General features: G+C 37.0%; 2 protein-coding genes across 2 annotated transcripts in view; one reads left to right on the forward strand and one right to left on the reverse strand.

The window, feature by feature from the left end:
- Positions 1-22,845, forward strand: part of LOC127448973 (uncharacterized) — a 222,445-nt gene that overhangs the window by 95,517 nt on the left and 104,083 nt on the right. The gene's annotated exons all lie outside the window — the stretch shown is intronic.
- The window catches only part of LOC127448953 (voltage-dependent calcium channel subunit alpha-2/delta-2-like), a 282,297-nt gene that overhangs the window by 86,284 nt on the left and 173,168 nt on the right, over positions 1-22,845 (reverse strand). Inside the window, exons 5-6 of the mRNA XM_051711950.1 lie at positions 13,407-13,451; positions 3,753-3,891 (exon numbers count right to left, since the gene is read on the reverse strand). Of these exons, the coding sequence (XP_051567910.1) occupies positions 3,753-3,891; positions 13,407-13,451 (184 nt within the window). The remainder of the gene's footprint in view (positions 1-3,752; positions 3,892-13,406; positions 13,452-22,845) is intronic.

Consider the following 22,845-nt stretch of genomic DNA (forward strand, 5'->3'; position numbering starts at 1 on the left):
AGTTTTAACTTTGTGCTAAGTTAAGACGTGGTTTTCAAACATCTTAGCACAACAACCTACTTCTCAGGAAAATAGCATTTAGCACTTTGTGCCACTTCATTAACATGCAATACACCCACAGTTTGCACGCATACACCTACAATAGCGCAAACACTCCCACCCAAGCCCACTTGCAATTTGCACTGGCACGAAAATTGTGATCAGAATTAGCGCTCTCACAAAATTGGATAAGACGTTGCGCATGGTCGTTGCGCATAGCTCTACGCTTTGCACACTCATGAAAATAGAGCCCAGTGTCTTTAAAGTGCAACATAAAGGGTGTGAGATGCTAAACGTAGTCTCTTGACAACTCATCAATGTAATAATTCCTACGACTTGGTTTGTACAAAAATGTGCGACTTTTATTCCCATAGAGACCAACCAATCAACAAACAGAATCATAAATCGATAAAATAAAGGCATAACATTTTAGCTAGCCTCCAATACAACACTATTTAAGAGAGGAAATGTCTGTGAACAAATCTGGTTACTCATTTATGCAATGCAAATGACTGATGTATGTGAATAACCTGTAATGTGCTTCCCTTATCTTGTTCCAAACAGCAATGTTTTTTTTTCTTCCGTGGTACACAAAAGCTGTTTTCCTATTAAATAATGGTTCGGTTTATGTTTGGGTTAGGGGTTAAATTTAGGACAAATTTTCATAACATCGTTTGTTGATTTTTCTCAATGGGGGTAAAAGTTGTTTGTTTTTGTAAGAGCCAACTTGTACAACTTCTTTTGGTTTGGTTCATGACTTGTCATGAGACAAGGTTGGAGATACTTAAACGAAACATAACTGACCCACATTTCTAGTCCAGCTGTATCCAGTTCAAGTGCATTTTTGTTTCTAATAATTCCTTAAATACCATCAAACCTCCCTCGTTTAAGCAGTGAACCACCCACCTCACTACATATCTCAATGGCTTTCCTTCAGTGTCCATTCGGTAATAAGCGACGATAATTAGACGGAAACTGTGTGGCAGTTTGACCCGTGCTAATTAGAAAGTTTGCAGACTTGGCAGCAGAATTCAGTGGAGGGATAATGAATCATAAAATGCTTCATTACAGGCGGGTGAAGAAATGTTCCATCTCCATAAATGGCCAAGAAAGGCCTGGCAGAGCCTTCTAACAAAGCTGGACGCACACACACCAGCCCATTTAATGCCTCTGAAGTGACACACAAAATTATTATTTTTTTTTTTTACTCTGAGCTGCTGCTATTACAAGAGTTTTGTTTTCATCTTGTTCGCGCTGTTCTATCTCGCTCTGTCTCACAAATGCCTGCACACGTCAGCGCTACACAATCCTGGCTGGATAAACCCTCACCGAACATGGCATGCATTCCAAACATGTCACAGGAGTTTTGGAAGTGTCCTGGCTTGACATGGACAGAGAAAATTTGAATTTATGTAGTGCAGAGTGTCTGATTAAATGCACCCTTTTGTGACCATTTTTTTAAATGTTATTATTTTATTTTTTTACAGTAAGTGCCTCACTGTTACTGAGATTTTTACCTTTTTAAAAGAAAAGGGACAAGTCAAAATAAATTTGTATGGTACCATGCCACAAATGCTGTTGATTGAGCTTGACTTGCAATGAACCTGGAACGTTCTTTTAGAGTTGTTGTTAGGCGCGTGACACAGGTAGGAACAGGGTTTAAATTCATACTTTTGCTGAATTTACATTAGATGGCTATCTACTAGCTCCACTTTCCATTTCCCATTTATCTACAAGTGTTCCATCCGTTAATCTCCTTAACCGCTGTATGTCAGGTAAGGACATCTATGTTTCCACGACGATGTTTAAGTCCGATACCCAGAAATGCTGCTTTTTTCCCCAGACTGTTAATACCACTTAACTTCTCATCCTTGCTGTCTTCTAAGCCAAATTAGCAATCTGAACTGCATAGGTGTGGAAGGGTTATCACTCGTGCCTTTACTGAACTACAATTCCCATGAGGCAACATTCACACCACATTACAGCCTATAGAAAAGGCCTCTCAAACCCCTATCAATCAGAATGGAGAGTAGATTTCAATTGTAAAGAATTATACACTTGCAAGACACACTGCTGTATGAATGCATACTCAAAGAAAAAAAGAAACCAGTACATTATCTCTTGGGTTTAAAAATGAAGGGTCGAAGTGTGTGGTTCTTGGTCAAAATAATCTGCAATCAAGTCAGAAGTTTGACTCCTACGTTTATTTTTATTTTTATTATTATTATTATTATTTCACATTTCATTGTTATCCTTCTGTATTTACAAAACAGTAGGGAGAACACAGGAATGTGATCAGGAAATGTTGCAAGCTGGATTCAAACTTACATCACCTGAATTAGCACCATAGCACATGCACTGTGCTAGTCCACAGCTCTGATATGTTTTTTATTTACCAATTCACTTTTTAAGCAAGTAGTCATCTGTAATGCAACCGAAATATATTTGGTTTATACTTCCACAGTTCCTCTGCATTTATCAAAGGCCACTACCACACTAATATGATTTTGTTTGAAAATGCATCCACATTAAAATACCATTTTCCTCCACCGAAAATAGAGACTTTTGAAAACACTTTCTAGTCCTGCATACTTTGGAAAATGATGATGTTAGAAAACAGACAACCTATTAGTGTTGACATAACCAAAGAAAAGTCCATGTTATGGATCAAAGAGCACCACTAAACACAGAAAATCTCCCAGCAAATTTGTACAGAGTGACAAGCGACGGTTATGTATTATAACAGCGCAACGGTAACACTGACTGTCCAAATGTTTAATCACACACTGTCAGCATTCATCTCTCAGCAATCATCCATTACTCATAAGCCCACAACATCAGGGACAGATGAGGGAGGTACACAGTTCCTGCTACAAACATTTGTCCTAGTCGTCACTTTAACAAATTATTGAGCAACATCGTAGCACTTTCTAAATTCAAATTAAATTTTTAAGCGAATATTTGTCTCCTAAAGCTATACTTTAACATTTATTTGTTAGTTATCTCCACTGGAATACAGCCAGTGCTTTTATTAGTGCTTTTTGCTAAAGCAAGCATCACTATTACTATTGCTTATACTTTGAGAAATTTGTTAAATGTAGTTTGAAACTTTGAAAAAGGTGTCTTAAGAACACTGCATTCTGTCGCACTCAGTCCAGCAGTCTTGGAGCACAAAAGCACGTCTGTGGAAGGCTGTATGCTGCCTGCTTGTTGGTTTGACGAGGTGTGTTGCCTGTACAGCTGGAGCACTGACTGCCCCCTATTGCATCAAGTTGGTACATCAAGCATAGGGGGCGGTACACAGTACCAAAATTGAGCTAGATAACTGGAGGGGTTGAAAAATAAGAGGGAAAGTCATTGTAAAGGTGGAGCAAGGTATAACATTTTAATGAAAGTTTTCGAAGACAAATATTCTTCTTTGGAATAACATGCACAGTTGAATCATGCCTTATATATGATCAGGAATCTGTATAAAGAAAGTTAATCTGGTGAATTTTGTTTCAGTGTTGATATTGAGTTATTTGTACCTGATCTAAACATTAAAATTACTTTCATTGGTGTAACCCATTGCTGTCAGGTTGACGAGTAAAATTAGTTGATATATACTGTAGGTTACCACATGAAAAACATTTTTAGGTTAAAAGACAAACATTTTTACAGTGTAATCATATATCACATCAGAATTTGTGTATGTGCATGTTTTCAGTACTCACAGCCTTTGTAAATGTCTGTAGGAATCTGTACAGCAGTATATGAATAGTTGACTTTATTCTTAAAGTTAGGGTCATCCACAAACTCCAAAGAGAGAGAGTTTGGGTTTTCCATAAGGTTTTCCCCATCATCACCATCCGACTGCAACAAATAGAAATAGAGATGTCAGTACACACACACACACACACACACACACCCAATGCACTGATTGACACCAGGTTAATTATCATTTACTAAAACATAAAAAGACATATTCTTAATAATAATGAACAAAAACTAATTGACTTAATTAAAACACTAAACAAAACAAATAAAAAATGTATAATAATAATAATAATAAAAAAAGGTGGAATAAAATAACAAAAACAACTTTTCTATTTCGCAATTATTAAGCTATCTCAGTGGCGGATTTAGGCATGGGCGACATGGGCAGTTGCCCAGGGCGGCATCTTGCATTGGGGGGGGTGCACGAGGCATCAACAACTTTGGGGGCATGTTGAAGCGGGTTTCACCCAGGGTGCCATACGTGTTAGAACCGCTACTGAGCTATCTTTACACGATGGCGAGTCTGACCTGTCCCACCTGTAGATGGCATTAAAGCATGTAACACAGGCTAATTCCATAATTTGCACTAAAAACGTGAATCACATAAAGCAAAATCCATTGCAGATGAGATGTTCAGTAAATAATTCCGGAAATGTTTTGGAAAACCAATAATTACTAAAATTAAAACTTAAAATTAGATCGAAGTATACCAAAACTAAACAAATAAAAAAATCTGTCCATGAAAACTTAAGTTTAAAAACTTAAACTAACAATTCCTTGCTGAAACAAACTAAAAATCTACTGAAATTGAAAGTACATTAATTGGTATTAAAATAAAGGCTTTAATACCCTTGATTGACACACAGCAAATCTTTATGCAGAAAATCACTTGGACACACACAAACACTTGCATCCATGATTAATTCGACAAACACTAATTACTCCTGACATGACAGGGGTAAATCCTGCCTCCTCAACTAAAAAGGTAGCAACTCTTTGGAGAGAAAACTGTAGTACATTGCCAGACTATTCATCCATGACACAAAACCACAGCAGGTATCAAAGTGCTCGCAAATTGCTGAAAATCAATTAACGTCAGTGATGGTTATCACAATCGCAGTCCTTCAGGCGATTAACCCTGTCAATAACTCAGCACAATGAGTGTCGAATGAAGGCCATTCTACCCTTTTACTTCACTTGGACACACAGGCTGCTTATTATCACAAAAAACAAAAAAATCTGCAAAAAAAGTCTGCCACTTGAAGGAATGTATTAAAGCAGTACAAAAATAAATAAATAAATAAGGGCCGAATAACCGGATTTTAATGACTTGCATCCAGTGAATACCCCATTCTTCACAAAAACTATGTTGTATCCTGCATGCAAAGTGCAAAAAAAAGAAATATTTAAAAATACAATATTTTAAAGTTGGTCTTTGATCAAAAATGTTATTTGATAATCGGCACTATTCCACTGTTTTCTACTTGTTTAAGTTCATTCAATCAAATCTCTCCCATCGTACAATAAAACACACTCGCTTTCATCACTGGGCGAGGTACAGTGTATAGTAATAGAGAGCCATGGGTTAATTGGGGTTGACGTGGTAAAAACCGTTAGTTTTTGCTAAATTGAATTCAAGCCTCCAGTCAAGTGTGAGGACTGATTTATGGCCTACCTTTAATTGTCTATTAAAATGCAATTACAAATTGTTGTTGGGACGAATGGAAAGACTGAGGTTTTCTAATACCCCTCAATGTGATTTGAGAGCAAACAAATGCACAGAGGACCAAACTAACCATCTTGAAATGCATAAATGAGTAAAACCTGATTTAGTGGTAAAATCTTAGTGGTAAATAAGTATTTAACAGTATTTAATTCTACATGGTATTATGGTAGCGATGGCAGCCTACAGTTGTAAATAGCTCAAAAACAAACACTGTGATCTCGTAAAACTGGAATATTAAACTGTATGTAACTCGTTTACATATGTCTCAGACAACTGGATCTTTGAGGGGATCTTTTAGCTTCAAGTCCTTTATTTGTTTATTCTTCCACCTGACTGTCATTCAGTCGAGTGTGGAGTCTGTGGAGCGCAGTCATAATTATCTGAGACAGCTTCTAATTAGGAGCTAAAATTCCACACAGGACACACTGATTTGTTCATTTTCCCCCATCCATACACCACCTGTTTAACTCGATTCTTTAGCTAATTTGTTAATTCTATCACCTTGTTTTCAAGGTTTAATTAAAGTTTGAGAGAGCCAAAAATGACATTTTGAGGACCCTTTCAATGTGTGTTTGTGTGTGTCTGACAGTTCAAAATATACACATAAAGCAATATTAGTCTAATGATGACTTTTAAAAACATTGTGGATAACATCTTCATTCTATTATCTATTTCTAAACCCTGAACAAACTAACATGGATCATTTTTGCAGAATAAATACAGTATGTTCAGAATGAAACACAAGCATACACTGTATAATATCCAGGATTTTACAAGATTTAACAGACATTTCTTACAATAAAATACAGTTTTCAGTAAGTCACCATTTAGGGTGTTTAGTTTTCCCTTTAGATGGGACATTATCTTGATAATTTCTAATGAATTTTCTTCCAGCTGGTGCAATTGTGTTCAAGAACACAATTTATTGTGCTGTGATGTATGGAGAAAATAAGTCAATTTATTGGTGGACTTTATGTTGGACCACAATGTTGTGGTCAACACTATATGATGCATTAAAAGTAAAGAAACAGAATCATTTTAAAGGAACAATGAGAAAGGAATGTTTGCAAAGCTAGGCTATAATATGATTGGTTTTTATCACTCATAAATTTTTTTTTTTCAGAAGTTGACAAACAGGCAAGCACAGATATCAACACTCAGCATACAAATCTCAATGATGGTGACAATAAACAAACACTGTAGATAAAAAATACAGAATATCATTGTGATTCTACAATACAGCACTGCTACATTACAGTAATTTATTGGTCCTGTTTACAGTGAAGTCACAGTATACAGTTTTCTTTTATTTTTAATAAATTGTTGAAATACTACTGTAAAATATTCTGTGAAAGTCATGCAACTAGTAGCCAGGAATTTACTGTAATCTCACACAATATATTTTTACAGTGTTACTGCATACTGTGCAGTTTAAACTGTTTCCTGTCTACTATTTTTTACAACAAGTATGTGAATTAGTATACATTAGACATATATCACTGTGGTGAGCAGGGCGGAGTCGAGCGGCGTCTGGGCAGAGCGAGGCCTGGAAGATAAGTGGCTAATGACTTCCACCTGCACGCCACACCGGCGTCGTGTTCCAGCAAGGGCGGCAAGAGTATTTAAGGAGAGGAGACAGTGGCAGAGGAGGGAGAGAGATGTACGAAGCTTGTCCGTGTGTCTGAATGTCTTTAGGATTTGACGCAGCTGGCTGAAAAGCCGTGTGTATTTTTGTTTCATTGGATGCTGAAAAGTGTTATTAAATGTCTATGTGTTTGTCAACTCCTTTTCCATCTTTAAGCATTACACCGGTGCCAAAACCCGGAATAAGGAGGAAGGTATGCTACTATGGAGTCGTCTTCGCCACTGGAGGAAGTGTTTCGATCCCTCGCCAGCATCCATCAGGCGCAACACCAGGCCCTCATGGATCTGCGGGCGGAGCAGCAACAGCACTTCGAGGCGCTCCTTCGAGGCCAAGAGGAGAACCGATGGGCGTTGCGGAGCTTGGTGCCCATTGCGACCCCGGCAGCAGCGAACACCCATGTGACGCTGGCGAAGATGGGGGCGCAAGATGAGCCGGAGGCCTTTCTGGAGCTCCTCGAGCGCACGGCCCAAGCTCTGGAATGGCTGTGGGTGCAATGGGCAGTCCACCTCCTACCGCTGCTGACCGGGAGGCTCAACTTGCAGCCCAACAACTCCCGGTCGGCAACCTCCTGAGGTACCCTGAGCTGAAGAAAGCCATCCTGCAGCGTTTCGGCCGCAGTCCCGAAGAGCATCGCCGGCGATTCCGAACCCTGATGCTGAGCGAAATCGGCCGCCCATTTGCCTTCATTCAATGAGGAAGTAATTTGCCTCATATCTTCCCGGCCTCGCTCTGCCCAGATGCCGCTCGGCTCTGCCCTGCTCACCACATAACCCCATCGAACTCAGGTCGGGGATTTCTCTGGCCTGTGACCGACTCCGCCCCCCCCCCCATTTTTAGGGAGGGAGCATCAATGGGTTACACCGATCTCTGGATCCAACCTGTGCATGCCTGGTAGGGGGAACAGGGCAAAAGAGAGGAGAAAGGGAAACGCCTCGCTCTGCCCAGACGCCGCTCAGTTCCGCAATCCACAATCACGAAACATTTTAAACATTGTTGTCACATGACTTCAACATGTTGCATGTTTAATTCAGTTAAATATCTTTGGAGAACTTTATGCTGACAGTACAGCTGTCCTAAAATGCAACCTTTAATTTTAGTAGCCACTAATCCAAATGCACATCATGTTTATATTACATTAGAAAGTGCTTGCAATTTTAATAACTAAATCATGTCGCATTAACATACAAACAAAACGTTTTCATACTCAAAAACTAAATGCTGTGACTACTATTTATTGACAGTACATTTAATTTACATTTGATTTACTTTTTTCGCCATTACCTTTATGCCAGTTCTCAGTCTTAGTATGCTTAGCAATTGTCATGCAGCAGGCAGATGTTGGTAATTTAATGTAATTAAGAATGTGCTTTTGGATCAGTGGCAACTTAATTAAATATGAAACCATTTTACCATCTGGATTATGATAATGCATTGTGAATTTTAATTTCAAAGTGTATTCTTTGAAGTTTGAATAGCTTTAGATTATGTTTACCATCTGGATTTATAAATGCACCATCATATGTTTTATTTTTTTTAAATAAATATGTTGTTTAATGTTCTGGTTCTGATTTTGCTTAAAACAAATGTTTTGATTTGGTTATTTTTTTACATACACAAATGTATATAAAAAAAGTTTTTGAACACTTAAAAATGTCACATACACAGTACAAGAACACTTTTAATGCAAAACATTTCACAAAAAACAAGTTGTTTGGTTTGAAACGCTAAAAAATAGATTTAATGTTCAAAACGAGACAAAAAGTATTGACCTTTTCTGGTTTTCAAATGTTAGTGGAACATGTCCATTGTTAATGTGCTGAAGAACTACACCTGTGGTTACTCTGCCAGGACACCTGTGTGAATTTAAGGGGAACTGACTTCATACATCCTCTAATGTCTAAATACTACCAAATTGTAATTCAACAGCAAAGCATCAAGTACACAATGTGATATCTCAAGCACTCATTGGAAGTATAAGCTGATTAGAAGCTCATTTGAGACTCTTTTAATAAATGCTTCCAGAAACCAAAGGCAAAAATGATGACAAATCAACCCAAAGTTTTTCTTAGAAGCTACGAGGACATCTGGCCAGAGTTCATTAGAACGGCTAATGATGGAGATCTGCCTGGAGAGCTGATTACAGCTTTCCAGGGTTGAAGACAGATCTTTCCTGCAGTAGGTGGAGAAGAGCAAAGCTCCAGAGGGCATTAGAAAACAGCATGGAAGAGGAGAAGAGTGGGTGGGAATTGATTGGCATCTTGCAATGATATACCGAACAAGAGAAGACAGAGAGGAAATGAATGGAGAAGATTGTAACGATATCAAGAGATATAAAGAAAACCCTCAGGTTGATGAAGATCTGATATCTGGTAACTGAGGTAACTGATATGCTCTGCCAGACAGTAATTACAAAATGAAACATATCTTATCTGACCTTTCCAGCGTATATACTACTTTTTTTTTTAACTGCTAGAATATTCACTTCCTCTGATCTGTTATCAAGAAATGAATGAACACTATAAATTGGTGGAGTGGCCTGGCTGTCTACTGCCTACATAGGAAGCATCCTAACCATCATACAATCTCATCTGTGAATGATCTGAAATGCTCTACTAATGAAGCAAACTTTTTTTAGTATTGAGTAAAATACAGGTATATATACACTTCCATTCTTTTTTTTTTTTTCACATTTTAGAATAATAGTAAAGTCATCAAAACTATGGAATAACATAAATAGAACTACGGGAATTATGTTGTGACTAAACAAAATCCAAAATACATCAACACTGTGTTATATTTTAGCATCTTCAAAGTAGTCACCCTTTGCCTAGAATTTGCAGACATGTACTCTTGACATTTTCTCAACCAACTTCTTGTGGTATCACCCTGGGATGCTTTTTAAACAGTATTGAAGGAGTTCCCATCTATGTTGGGCACTTATTGGCTGCTTTTCTTTATTATTTGGTCCAAGTCATCAATTTCAAAACATTTTTTTTTTTTAAATAAAATGTTAGTTTTGTAATGAAATAAATTAATATTGTGGCACAATTTTATTTTTGTCTACTAAACTAATTTCAAACATTTAAGCATACGCCTTCAGATCAAAAGATTTTTAAGATCATGAGAAACATTTCAGTCAAGTGTTTCAAAACTTTTGACCGGTAGTGTATATATATATATATATATATATATATATATATATATATATATATAATAATCACATATTCCTTAAATTGTATGCCATTGTGGATGATATTTTTCCACTGAGCTCCTTACAGTGCATTCGAGGCGTGTCTTATCGTGAAGGACAAGAGCTTGCTGGCTTAGAATCTTGAGACGCGTTTTAAAAGTTATAAATTGACAAAGCGTGTTTTTTTATTTAAAAAAAAAAAAAAATTTTTGGAATGCCAAATTCCCAATGCACTCTCTAAGTCCTCATGGTGGCGTAGTGACTTGCCTCAATCCAGGTGGCAGAGGATGAATCTCAGTTGCCTCTGCGTCTGAGACCGTCAACCCGCGCATCTTATCACGTGGCTTGATGAGCGCGTTACCGTGGAGACATAGCGCGTGTGGAGGCTTCACGCCATCCACTGCGGCATCCACGCACAACTCACCACGCGCCCCACCGAGAGCGAACCACATAATAGCGACCACAAGGAGGTTACCCCATGTGATTCTACCCTCCCTAGCAACGAGACTCGCGAACTCCAGGGGTGGTAGTCAGCGTCTTTTCACTGAACTACCCAGGCCTGACAAAGCGCTTTCTTGCACTATAATAAGGCGAGATTAGACAGCAGGCATCTCCAGATGCCTTTTTAAAAGTTTAAGTTAAATTAAATTGACATGCATCTGCTAAATGCAACGCTCTTCCACAAAACAAACACTTTCAAGTCAAAAACGTTTACACTGAACGTTTTCTTGCTTTAAAAAAGCTAGAACAGAATTCACGCCTTCAAGACTCATGCTCGAGACTAACATGTTCAAGACTAACGAGTTAAAACCGAATGCATTCTTGCATTATAAAAATGTAAATCAGAATGTAGGTGTCTCAAGATGCTTTTATAAAACTGAAGTTGTATTAAATCGACATGGCATCTTAAAATGCAGCACTCATGCAAGAGACGAATTCCTTCTTGCATTACAAAAAAGCGAGAACAGAATGTAGTAAACTGACTTGCATTTTTTAAACGTGGTGCTCATGCGTCAGATGGATGCAGTCATGGCAAAAACGCTTACACTGAATGTGTTCTTGCGTAAAAAAAAAGCTAGAAAAGAATGCAGCAGTCTTGAGACGTGTTTTTAAAAGTAGAAGTTGACTTAAATTGACATGCATCTTATATACACAGCGCACATGTGTGAGGCAAACACGTTTACAACCAAAATCTTTAATCTGAACACATTCTTGTGTCTCAGGACATAATTTTAAACGTTGAAAATGAAATAAATCGACATGTGACAAAAACATGATGCTCATGTGCGGTTACAACAAAAATGTATACACTGAACACGTTCTTGCGTTAAAAAAGTTAGAATGGATTGCAGGTGTCTCGAGAAATGTTTTTAAAAGTTGAAGTTGATTTAAATTGACATGCATGCATGAGACACATGTTCTTGCATTACAAAAGAGCAAGAATAGAATGCAAGTGTCTCGAGGAGTCTTTTTAAAAGTTGAAATTTAGTAAATTGTCACGCGTTTTATAAACGCGGCGCTCTTGCGTGAGATGAATGCGCTCACAGCAAAACATTTTACATGGAATTTGTTTTGCGTAAAAAAAAAAAATGCTAGAACAGAATGCAGGTGTATCAAGATGCACTTTTTCTAGTTGAAGTTTCAAACTGAACGTCTTTAAAACATGGTGCTCATGCACGAGATGAACGTGTTTACATTGAATGCGTTCTTGCGTTAAAAATGCTAGAATGAATGCAGGTGTCTTGAGACTCGCTTTTAAAAGTTAGAGTTATTTTAAATTGGCACGTGTCGTATTAACGTGGCGCTCATGCGAGATGATGGAAAACACAAAGACGTCATAGATGTGCAATGGTCAAAGATATCCATCTAGTGCGTGATTAGATAGAAAAACAAATTAAAAATGTGCAGACAGACGTATTTGGTGTCAACACACCTCTTAGAAAGTAGTCTCATTATGCTGCTTACATTTAGAAACAGCCTTGAGAACATGCCTAAGATGCATTAAAATGCCGTCTAGGTAGGCAGCTCAACTGGGTTTGGAACATAGCTTTAGAGAGACCAAACCAGAATGGACTTATCATGCTTTTTAGAGAAATAAGATTATAGATGACTCCGTCTAAGGTGAGGTTCAAAGCTGAAGCATTTCTGGAGACATGTGGGTGTGTGTCTGCAACTGAGCATTTAAGGAAATCAACCTAAGTATGCCTTCTGACCCCCACGTTTCTCGGGTCGGTAGAGAGCGAGGTAGGGGTCACAGGGGTGGTGGGACGGGTTACCATCCCCTTGGCCCTTTTAATGATGAGCGATGTCCTCCAATTAGAGATGCTGACAGCCCCTAAAGTGCTGAATCATTAATCACACGCCTGCTGTGCGTCTACCGCACATAATCACTCTCTGATTTATGGCTTCTCATATGGCCCATGCTATTTCTTCTAGCTCTCATCATAGCTCCATTCCTTGCTTACCCATACTGCCAGTTCTGAGTTCTGATATAATGGCTTCTTTGTCGACAAAGAGAAATCAATCAAGCAGTTGATGTTGCTAGCAAGACTAACTACGACCTTTAACTTATAGAATGAAAAAGGTTGTATGATGAGTGGAAACATGGTGACATGGTGAGTTACTGGAGTACCTTTATTTTTTTATTTATTTTTATTTAAACAGCAACTTTGTCTCTAATATTTCTCCCAAAATCCTAGAAATAAAAATAAAATACAATAAATGTTAAGTTAATGTAGACATCATAGCTCAGATAATTTGGTCTTTGGAAAAGTTTGAGTTCGTACTGTAACTCAATGTTGTTATTCACAGAAGAAAGTCATACAGGTTTAGAACAACTTTTGGGTGAACTATCCCTTAAAAAGAAAGATGGCAAAACACTAACAAGGCATCTAAAATAAAAACAGGTCAGGTAAAACATATTCAAGCTATTAAAGGTATTTAATAAAAAACAGACAACAAACTGTTCATGAACGTTCTTCACTCCAAAACGGTTTTCATCAGAAACATTACAGGAACATTCAACAAAAATAAAAAGAACTGTCACTTACGTAATCTGATTCAGCTTTGGAGTCGTAATACTGGATGTCGGTTTCCTAAAATAAAACAAGACAGAAATATTAATAACTTAAAAGGGAACAAATTACATTTAGGATATAATTACTAGGGGTGTGCAGCAGATTATCTGTATTTATATCTGTATCTGTTCATATGACAAAATGATCTGTCTCTGTATTCAGACAGAACCGGGTGTGGGTGGGGCTTAAACCATGAAATGCCCATGTTTAAGTGTCACTCTTACATTTATAGTTTCTATTAATAAAATATGCCTTGTATATGCCTTTTCATAATAATAGTCTAATAATAATAATATTATTTAATTTTTTCTTACCAGATCAAGCTGAATTTGTAGGCTACATTAACTGTGGAATATGTTGCGGTTTCTCCTGGTATTTCAGATATTAATATCTGCATGAAACATAATTTTTGTTTGTCTGTGCATGTAAACCAACATTATTCTGGAGGCAAGAGGTGTCAAGCAAAATGTGAAAGGTCAAGCACACATTTTGCAGTGAATAATAAATACAAATTAAAACATTTAATATAAAAACTTAAAATAAAATCAATATAGCCTACAAACAGGTGAAAGTCCCGTAAGTCTATCTGGAATTATTACGATAGGACATCATTATTTAGTTGTAGAAGAATTTTTGTCACACATTATACGTTTTTTGAACATATACAGTTAAATTCTTTTTCTGCATATCCCAGCTAAGCTGGGGTCAGAGCGCAGGGTCAGGGCCATGATACGGCACCCCTGGAGCAGAGAGGGTCAAGGGCCTTGCTCAAGGGCCCAACAGCGGCATCTTGGTGGTGCTGGGGCTTGAACCCCTTACCTTCTGGTCAGTAACCCAGAGCCTTAACCGCTGAGCCACCACTATAATAATATTATTAATAATAATAATGTTAAATTTATATAGCACCTTACCAGAGTTCAAGAACACTTAACATTTTCAAATTTAGCACAGTTTAAAGAAGAAAAAAAAAGATGGAGCATGTTTCAGTTTCTTCGTTTTATACAAGGAGGACTATTCCTAATAGATGAATAATCTATGGAGCATTTAAACCTTTATGGAGCATTTGAACTTTTTCCGGAATAAAGTCTTAACCAGTTAACAACCTTAATCGCTGATGTATATATAAATGTGGTCACCTTTAAGAAACGGAAAGGCGAGCTCCGATGTTAAATCACTTCAGGTCAGGAATTTAACATCGTGCTCAGGTTAAAGCTATAAATAAATACATGGAAATCACATGTGAATCGTGTGATACATTAACATAGACATTTCAAGAAGCGGAAAGTGTATATGATGTTGTATCTTAGTTAATGTCACACTTGACAAGCTCAAGACCCACACAATTTACAGAGACCGCACCCATCCGATCTGAAATCACACCATGCGCATTTTCATTCATAAGGTTTACACTTTAGAAATACTGGCTGCACAGATTCATAAATTCGTTGTAATTTTGGATGTTTACTTAAAATGTCGCTTTATCTTTGTGCTTTTTGGATAATCAGTCATACAAATATTTTTTTTATATTATTCGGATAAATCTGTTATTCATTTTTAAAGTCATTATTTGTGCCTTTCCGAATAAGTTATTCGGCTTCAGGCACATCCCTAATAATTACTTCCTTCAGGACCCCAGTCACCATTAGTAACCTTTAGTTGGTATCTTTTTAACTGAATTCCCGTGCCTTTGTTTTATGATTTTATATAGCAAGCAAAAAAAAAAAAAAAAACCTTATAAGCTAATTTGTTTCTAAACAAAATAAAACAATAATAAAATTATGACCTTGTCCTAAGGGCACTATCATGAGGCAGTAATTGTCATTTGTTTTGATGCTGTGAATATGTATGCATTGTCTTCTATTTTGGATATGCTGAATTGGGGATGTGTTTCGGTTATATAATATCGCTTGCAGATTTGAATATTTTGGTAGACAGTAATGACCGCTTAAGGTTAAATTAGACATCTGTTCACAAAGCGTAAACATTGTGCCTTTAAGATTTTAGTTCACTAAAATGCAGAACTCCAATATAATCTTTAGAATTTATTAGGCAAGCAAACATCTTTTCATGTGTGCTATTACTTTTCATAGAGATGAGACTTTGAGACCAATTGAAAAATAAATTGGGTGAAAAAAAATCCCACAGACTTGGGACCAACGGTGTAGGCTCTTTTGACATAAGCCAGTAGGTAACCACCTAGCAACCATTCAGAACACCTTAGCAACCACATAACAATGCCCTGGCAACCACCCACAACACCCTAGCATCATGTCCACAGGAAGGCACCAAAAGTGACTTTTTAGTTGTACATGATGTAATACAGTCAACAACAATGCATATTTTATTTACCTTACCCCCAAATCCAAACCCCAACCCTAAACCAAACCACCAGTGGGGTAAAAAGGAAATTTTAGCACAAAAATACCTCCGATAAGCCGTTCTCTCCGAATCACGCTCATCATTGAATATGTGAATAAAATTACTTCCTGGATCTCACAGGACTGCAACCCATGTCTCTGAGGTTGCTTGCACAACGCAATATCAATTTTGCTTGAGGGAAATGTGATCACATTTGAAAATGTCTGATGGAAGTGGTTTTATGCCACTTTAATAGTAGAAATATATTGCACGTTCATTACTAACAACTCAGTGTACTGTGAAAATAACCCTCATGAGTAGCATAGTATGAATACGCCTAATATTAGAAACACTTTAAAGCCGTGTGTCTGAATTCCTTCCAAAATATGAGACATTACCATGATGGTACAACTCCAAATAGACTATCAGAGGTTTCCTGGACACATCCTGAACAACATTTGTCATATTTTACAGACAAATTGTACAAAAGCGTCCAAATGTTGCGGAAATGAGTGAAGATGTTTTGGCAGGAGATGCTGTTGTTTGGATTCACATACAGATGGACTTTGATCTGAACGGGTAAACATCAGTGTGGTATAGTATCTCTCAATAGACAAGGCTGTAATGTGGGGCCGTATGACTGATTGTTGTTGTGTAGGACCCTTTAAACTGGTTTAGAGTGGCACATTTGTCTATCCAAATGCCAGTGTGCTCACACACAGAGACCCCTGTAGTTTAAACTCTCTGGGGGGTCTGCATCTGCTCTCCTCCCCTTTTCCTTCCTCTCGATTGTACTTCCTGTTCATGCGGAGGACACAATCTCAAGGGTAAAACTTGGTTCATTTTGTTTGTATCTGTACGTGTATTTTCCATCTTAAGTCTCGGGTACACTTTTCTGTGTTCCGGATCGCGCCTGGTTGACCACACGTGCACTACGACAGCTTTGTGATACTCTTTAGTACAGTCAGTGGCAGGTGCATGTGCCGACGATGCACACAGATGAGGACTGTCAACGTGTCGAGAAAAAACAGAGCTGCAAGCGGAGAGTCCACACAGACTGTCCTGATGACGAAATCTGAATCCCGGAGTGATCCAGGACATGGTCAACTGAAGTATACTTTAGCCTATCCATGCTATTCAGCGACAAGTCCCTCATTCTTGCCATGTTTGGAATGGAATACTAGTGTACAGTTTAATACATATTGGAGCTGATTATCGCCAACCACCTCGTGATTCAATATGTTGTGATATATTACAAGATTACAATTGAAACTGTGGCAAACGCGCAAGAGAAAGAATGAATCTGCGTGTTCAGTTTCAATCGCTTCAATCGGTTCTGACCGCACTGAGAAACGCTGCCGTGTCCACGCGAATACGTTTTAATTCGTAAACGTGATTTTGCTATGTTTATGCACTTAAATGCCGTTTTCCTCCAATGAAAACAGAGTATTTAAAAAAATGCTCTTCATTACCTAATACTTTGTAAAACAATGATGTTAGGAAACTGAAAACCGAGTTATCAAACAAAAACGGATTAGTGTAGACGTAGAGTTTGCGCTTATTTAATCCACCTCCACACTAATACTATTTTGTTTAAAATATTATAGATTTTGCTACGTTTAGGCCTTCCATTCAATCTAGAACAGCATTTTCCTCCACCAAAAATTCAGATTTTCCATTTTAGTGTGGATTAGTGTGGATGTGACGAACTGCTCCTTCATTACAGAATTGCTGGACATGATATGGATGAATAAAAAAGTGGATGTAAAGTATTTATACAATATCTGGAGAAAAAGTATTGCAATATAGTGATATATGGTTGTATCGGGACAGCCTTAAAGCATTATGTCCAGTATATACTGTACTCTGACTCCTATTTTTTTTTAAAGTCAACATGAAATTTTCAAGTGGAAAGTGATATCCAACAAGAAATAAAATGTAGCTTGGGACCTTTATAATGTAGCCTTAATCCATCTACATTTAAAAATATGTCAGGTGGGATTTTGTCAATAAGGAATTGATTGGTCAGTGTAATAGTGGGCGTTCCATTACATAACGTGCATTTCATTGTGGCAGTGTACTCTGCTGTACTACACATCTGAACAGAACCTCTGTCTCTCCATGTCGTTCTCATGTCCGTGCTAGTTCTATTCCCATCTCTCTCGGTGCCAATCCAAACAAGCCAGACACCAATGTTACCGTGACAACAGCAAAGTCTGAGCTGGTCACATTGGAACAAAAACGCTGACAAATCTATAAAACTGTGGAACTTAAATGTGCAGTGGTCTCCCGGGATACTGTTGAGGAGTGGTACATATCAACAGATAGAGAGAGAAATAGAGTGATCTCACTGGACAGATGGAAACAGTGTGCGACCCCTTTTTAAGGAAGGGAATTCTTAAGGATTAAATGATTCTGGTTTCAATTCCAAATCTGAATTTTCACTTTTAGGAGAACGATCACTTTAACGATTTTTGATTCCCAACCCCAACATAGTCTAAAGGTGGGGTTTTTTCCCCCCTGAAGAATCCCACATGTATCCCAGTACATCTATGTTTCAAGCAGAGCATGGTCCACGTGCTCTTCAAGATGGGCAAAGACAAGCGGTTTAACTGAGAGATAAGGAGGACAGAGGAAGAAAAGGAAAAAGAGGGAAAGATAATGACAGAGAAGACAGAATGAGCAAAAAGAACTGAAGCAAGAGCAAAGAGAGAGAGAGAGAGGACAGCAGCGGTGGACTATTAATAGCAGTTCTCTGCAGAGACAATCCGTCTGGCGGAGTGTGGGTGTCTCCAGTGAGCCAGTGGGCTGCAGTGTGTATGTGAGTGGGCACATATATGTACAGTATACCATGCTATAGGGATTGTTAAGGTTGTTCAAGATGATAAAAATAAGAAATGAAAAAAAAAATTAGTTTAAATAATGTGTATCAGGTTTGTAGAAATTTCATATTTGACATTTTTAACAATGCATATATTTTAAAAAATATAGCATTTTCTACAAAAAATAAATAAATAATTAAAAACGTTATGACTTAAAAAAGGTCAAGTGGTAACCATTAAGTAAAAGTTATTACAGTACTTTTCTTGCACCTTGAATATACATGAGTGTACACAACTTAGAATATATATATATATATATATATATATATATATATATATATATATGTATATATACACAGTATATTAGTGTTGTCAGTGTTAATGCATTAATGCATGCGATTAAAATGTATAACGCGTAAATTTTTTCTTAATCGCGATTAAGGCATGTACCGATTCGACATTAGATTCTGACATTTTATTCAACTCCGGGTGAGCTCTGAACACTGGTTAGAGGACATTACACTCGTATACACACTACAGACAAACACATAACAGTGAGTCCCTGCTGGAGAAAGGACCTCTTATAAAACAAACGCTGATGGGACTTGTTACAAAAGTTAAGTTCTTTGTGTCTAAAGTCAGCATTTTACCACATAAGCATGTCAATTCTTACAAGCCTGCTGTGCATCTTGTTCTCCTGTGGAGGGTCTGTTGATGCTCCGCTCAAATTTAACATAATTTCAACTTTGTACCCGTTGCTTCTGAAGTGTCAGCTAATAATTACCAGACAATTCAGATTAATTATATTTCCATCGGCAGTGCCAGCGCTAAAAGCAGAACATGACGCGCTTCTCATATGGAGTTCAACGTGGTGCTTACTGCCCTGAAACAAATCATGTGCCTTCCATATCCAAAGTGAAAATACAGCCTGATGATGGTAAATATTGTGGAGGATGAGGGTTTAAGAGATTTAATGTGCATTGCAATGAATAGTAGTTCTATCAATCAGACAACATCCCACTTAGACTTTGGGAAATATTTAATGTTGAATTGGTGCTAAATTATTTTAGTGCATTTTTGTCTTTGTTCTATGGAGTTTGGAAAATGTTAATAAAGCAATATTGTTACATATTGTTTTGTTATATTGTGTTGTTCTTTCCATGCATTTTGACAGGAAAAAAGTATATAGAGTCAAATTTCAGCACTTTTAAAATCTGAGATTAATCACAATTAACTATGAAATATCATGATTAATCATGATTAAAAAAATGTATCTACTGACAGCTCTAAATATATATATATATATACACACACACACTGTACAGTACAGATTTTGCTCTTATGGAAAGAAATTGGTACTTTTATTCACCAAAGTGGCATTCAACTGATCACAATGTATTGTCAGGACATTAATAACGTGAAAAATTACTATTACAATTTGAAAAAAAAATGTTCAGAACTTCTTAAACTATTTCAAAGAGTTCTCATCAAAAAATCCTCCATGTGCAGCAATGACAGCTTTGCAGATCCTTGTTATTCTAGCTGTCAGTTTGTCCAGATACTCAGGTGACATTTCACCCCACACTTCCTGTAGCACTTGCCATAGATGTGACTCTTGTCGGGCACTTCTCACACACCTTACAGTCTAGCTGATCCCACAAAAGCTCAATGGGGTTAAGATCCATAACACTCTTTTTCCAATTATCTGTTGTCCAATGTCTGTGTTTCTTTGCCCACTCTAACCTTTTCTTTTTGTTTTTCTGTTTCAAAAGTGGCTTTTTCTTTGCAATTCTTCCCATAAGGCCTGCACCCCTGAGTCTTCTCTTTACTGTTGTACATGAAACTGGTGTTGAGCGGGTAGAATTCAATGAAGCTGTCAGCTGAGGACATGTGAGGCGTCTATTTCTCAAACTAGAGACTCTGATGTACTTATCCTCTTGTTTAGTTGTACATCTGGTCTTCCACATCTCTTTCTGTCCTTGTTAGAGCCAGTTGTCCTTTGTCTTTGAAGACTGTAGTGTACACCTTTGTATGAAATCTTCAGTTTTTTGGCAATTTCAAGCATTGTGTAGCCTTCATTCCTCAAAACAATGATTGACTGATGGGTTTCTAGAGAAAGCTGTTTCTTTTTTGCCATTTTTGACCTAATATTGACCTTAAGACATGCCAGTCTATTGCATACTGTGGCAACTCAAAAACAAACACAAAGACAATGTTAAGCTTCATTTAACGAACCAAATAGCTTTCAACTGTGTTTGATATAATGGCAAGTGATTTTCTAGTACCAAATTAGCAATTTGTCATGATTACTCAAGGATAAGTTGTTGGGGTGATGGCTGCTGTCTAGATTTGATCAAAAATGACTTTTTTCAAAAAGTGATGGTGATGTTTTTTATATCATTAATGTCCTGACTATACATTGTGATCAGATGAATTCCACTTTGGTGAATTAAAGTACCAATTTCCTTCCGAAACAGCAAAATCTGTACATTATTCCAAACTTTTGGCCGCCAGTGTGTGGGTGCGTGTGTGTGTGTGTGTTTGTGTGTGTGTGTATATATATATATATATATATATATATATATATATATATATATATATATATATATATATATATATATATACAGTACATGTTTTAAGAGTTTTTTAAATTAATGATTAAGTTGTGTACACTCATGTGCTTACAAGGTGCAAGGAAATTAGTTATAACTTTAACTTGATGGTTATCACTTGACTTTTAAGTCATAAAATCTTATATTCAGTATACACACACACACACACACACACACACACACACACACACACACACACTATATATATATATACAGTACTGTGCAAAAGTTTTAGGCACTTGTGAAAAATGTTGCACAGTGAGGATGTCTTCAAAAATAATGACATTAATAGTTTTCATTAATCAATTAACATCATACAAAGTCCAGTAAACATAAAAAAGCTAAATCAATATTTGGTGTGACCACCTTTGCCTTTAAAACAGCACCAACTCTCCAAGGTACACCTGGACACAGTTTTTCTTGGTTGTTGGCAGATAGGATGTCCCAAGCTTCTTGGAGAATTCTCCACAGTTCTTCTATCTATTTAATCTGTCTCAATTGCTTCTGTCTCTTTATGTAATCTCAGACTGACTCAATGTTCAGTGGAGGGCTCTGTGGGGGCCATGACATCTGTTGCAAGGCTCCCTGTTCTTCTATTCTAATCTTTTCTGTTTGCAAAAGTAATGTTTGGGAGTCTAAAATGTATATTTCCTATTGACACAGTAAAGTAGCAGATATAAATAACCATCTTAAGACAAATGCTTTTGTGAAACATCTTCTGTGCCTAAGACTTTTGCACAGTAATGTATATATTAAATACCATGAATTTTGGAGTCATGAATAGTAAGAAGTTTTCTTAGCTCCATATGATCTAAACAAAATGTGCCTTTTCATAAAAATGTCAGAATATCTGATATTTTTTAAAAGCTTCACACACAGTCATTAGGGTCTAAAGGGGTTCTCTCTGCTTTACGTATGTTTTTTGGTCACATGAAACTAGAATAGCTACCTGCATGCTGGTTACACCACCTGACTTTGATTTGGAGGAAAATAGTTTTTCAAATATTAATATTTTTAAGGAAAAGAATAAAAATTATTCCAAACTAGAATTGCATATTTTTATTTATTTATTTATTTTTTTACTTTCTCTGGACAGTTACACTACTTAGAAATGTTTTACTTTAACCCCCAGAAAAAAACAACTTTGAAGTAAATGACTTTTAAAATAAAGTAGAAATTTTAAACATTTTACTGCAAAAATAATGTATAAACAGATTGTCCCGTCCCAAACTCACACCATTGGTTGAGCCAGTTTTGCTTTTCTATGCTTACCATGGTAAATGTTTGTATAGGATGCCCCCTATATGACCCAACAGCAATATATGTCTTAATAGCTTCATTTATAAAGAACATGTTTTTCACTCACTAGCTTATTGTGTGTCATATATATGAGTTATACTTTAATTACATCTGCACTTTTGAACTACAGTATTGGCCTCTTTGATCCTGAGTGTCCTGCAGCTCTAGACTCTAAATGCATCTGCTTTAATGTTTAAATTTTAGAGCATGTGTACTGGATGAAAATTGACTACCTCTGTGAAACTACAATGAGGCTACTGCTATAGACTCTCTGCTGCAGATGGTGGTGCAACAGAAAGCCATGTAATATGCTTTATTTTT

This window comes from Myxocyprinus asiaticus, chromosome 12 (genome assembly GCF_019703515.2).
Source record: "Myxocyprinus asiaticus isolate MX2 ecotype Aquarium Trade chromosome 12, UBuf_Myxa_2, whole genome shotgun sequence".
NCBI lineage: Eukaryota > Metazoa > Chordata > Actinopteri > Cypriniformes > Catostomidae > Myxocyprinus > Myxocyprinus asiaticus.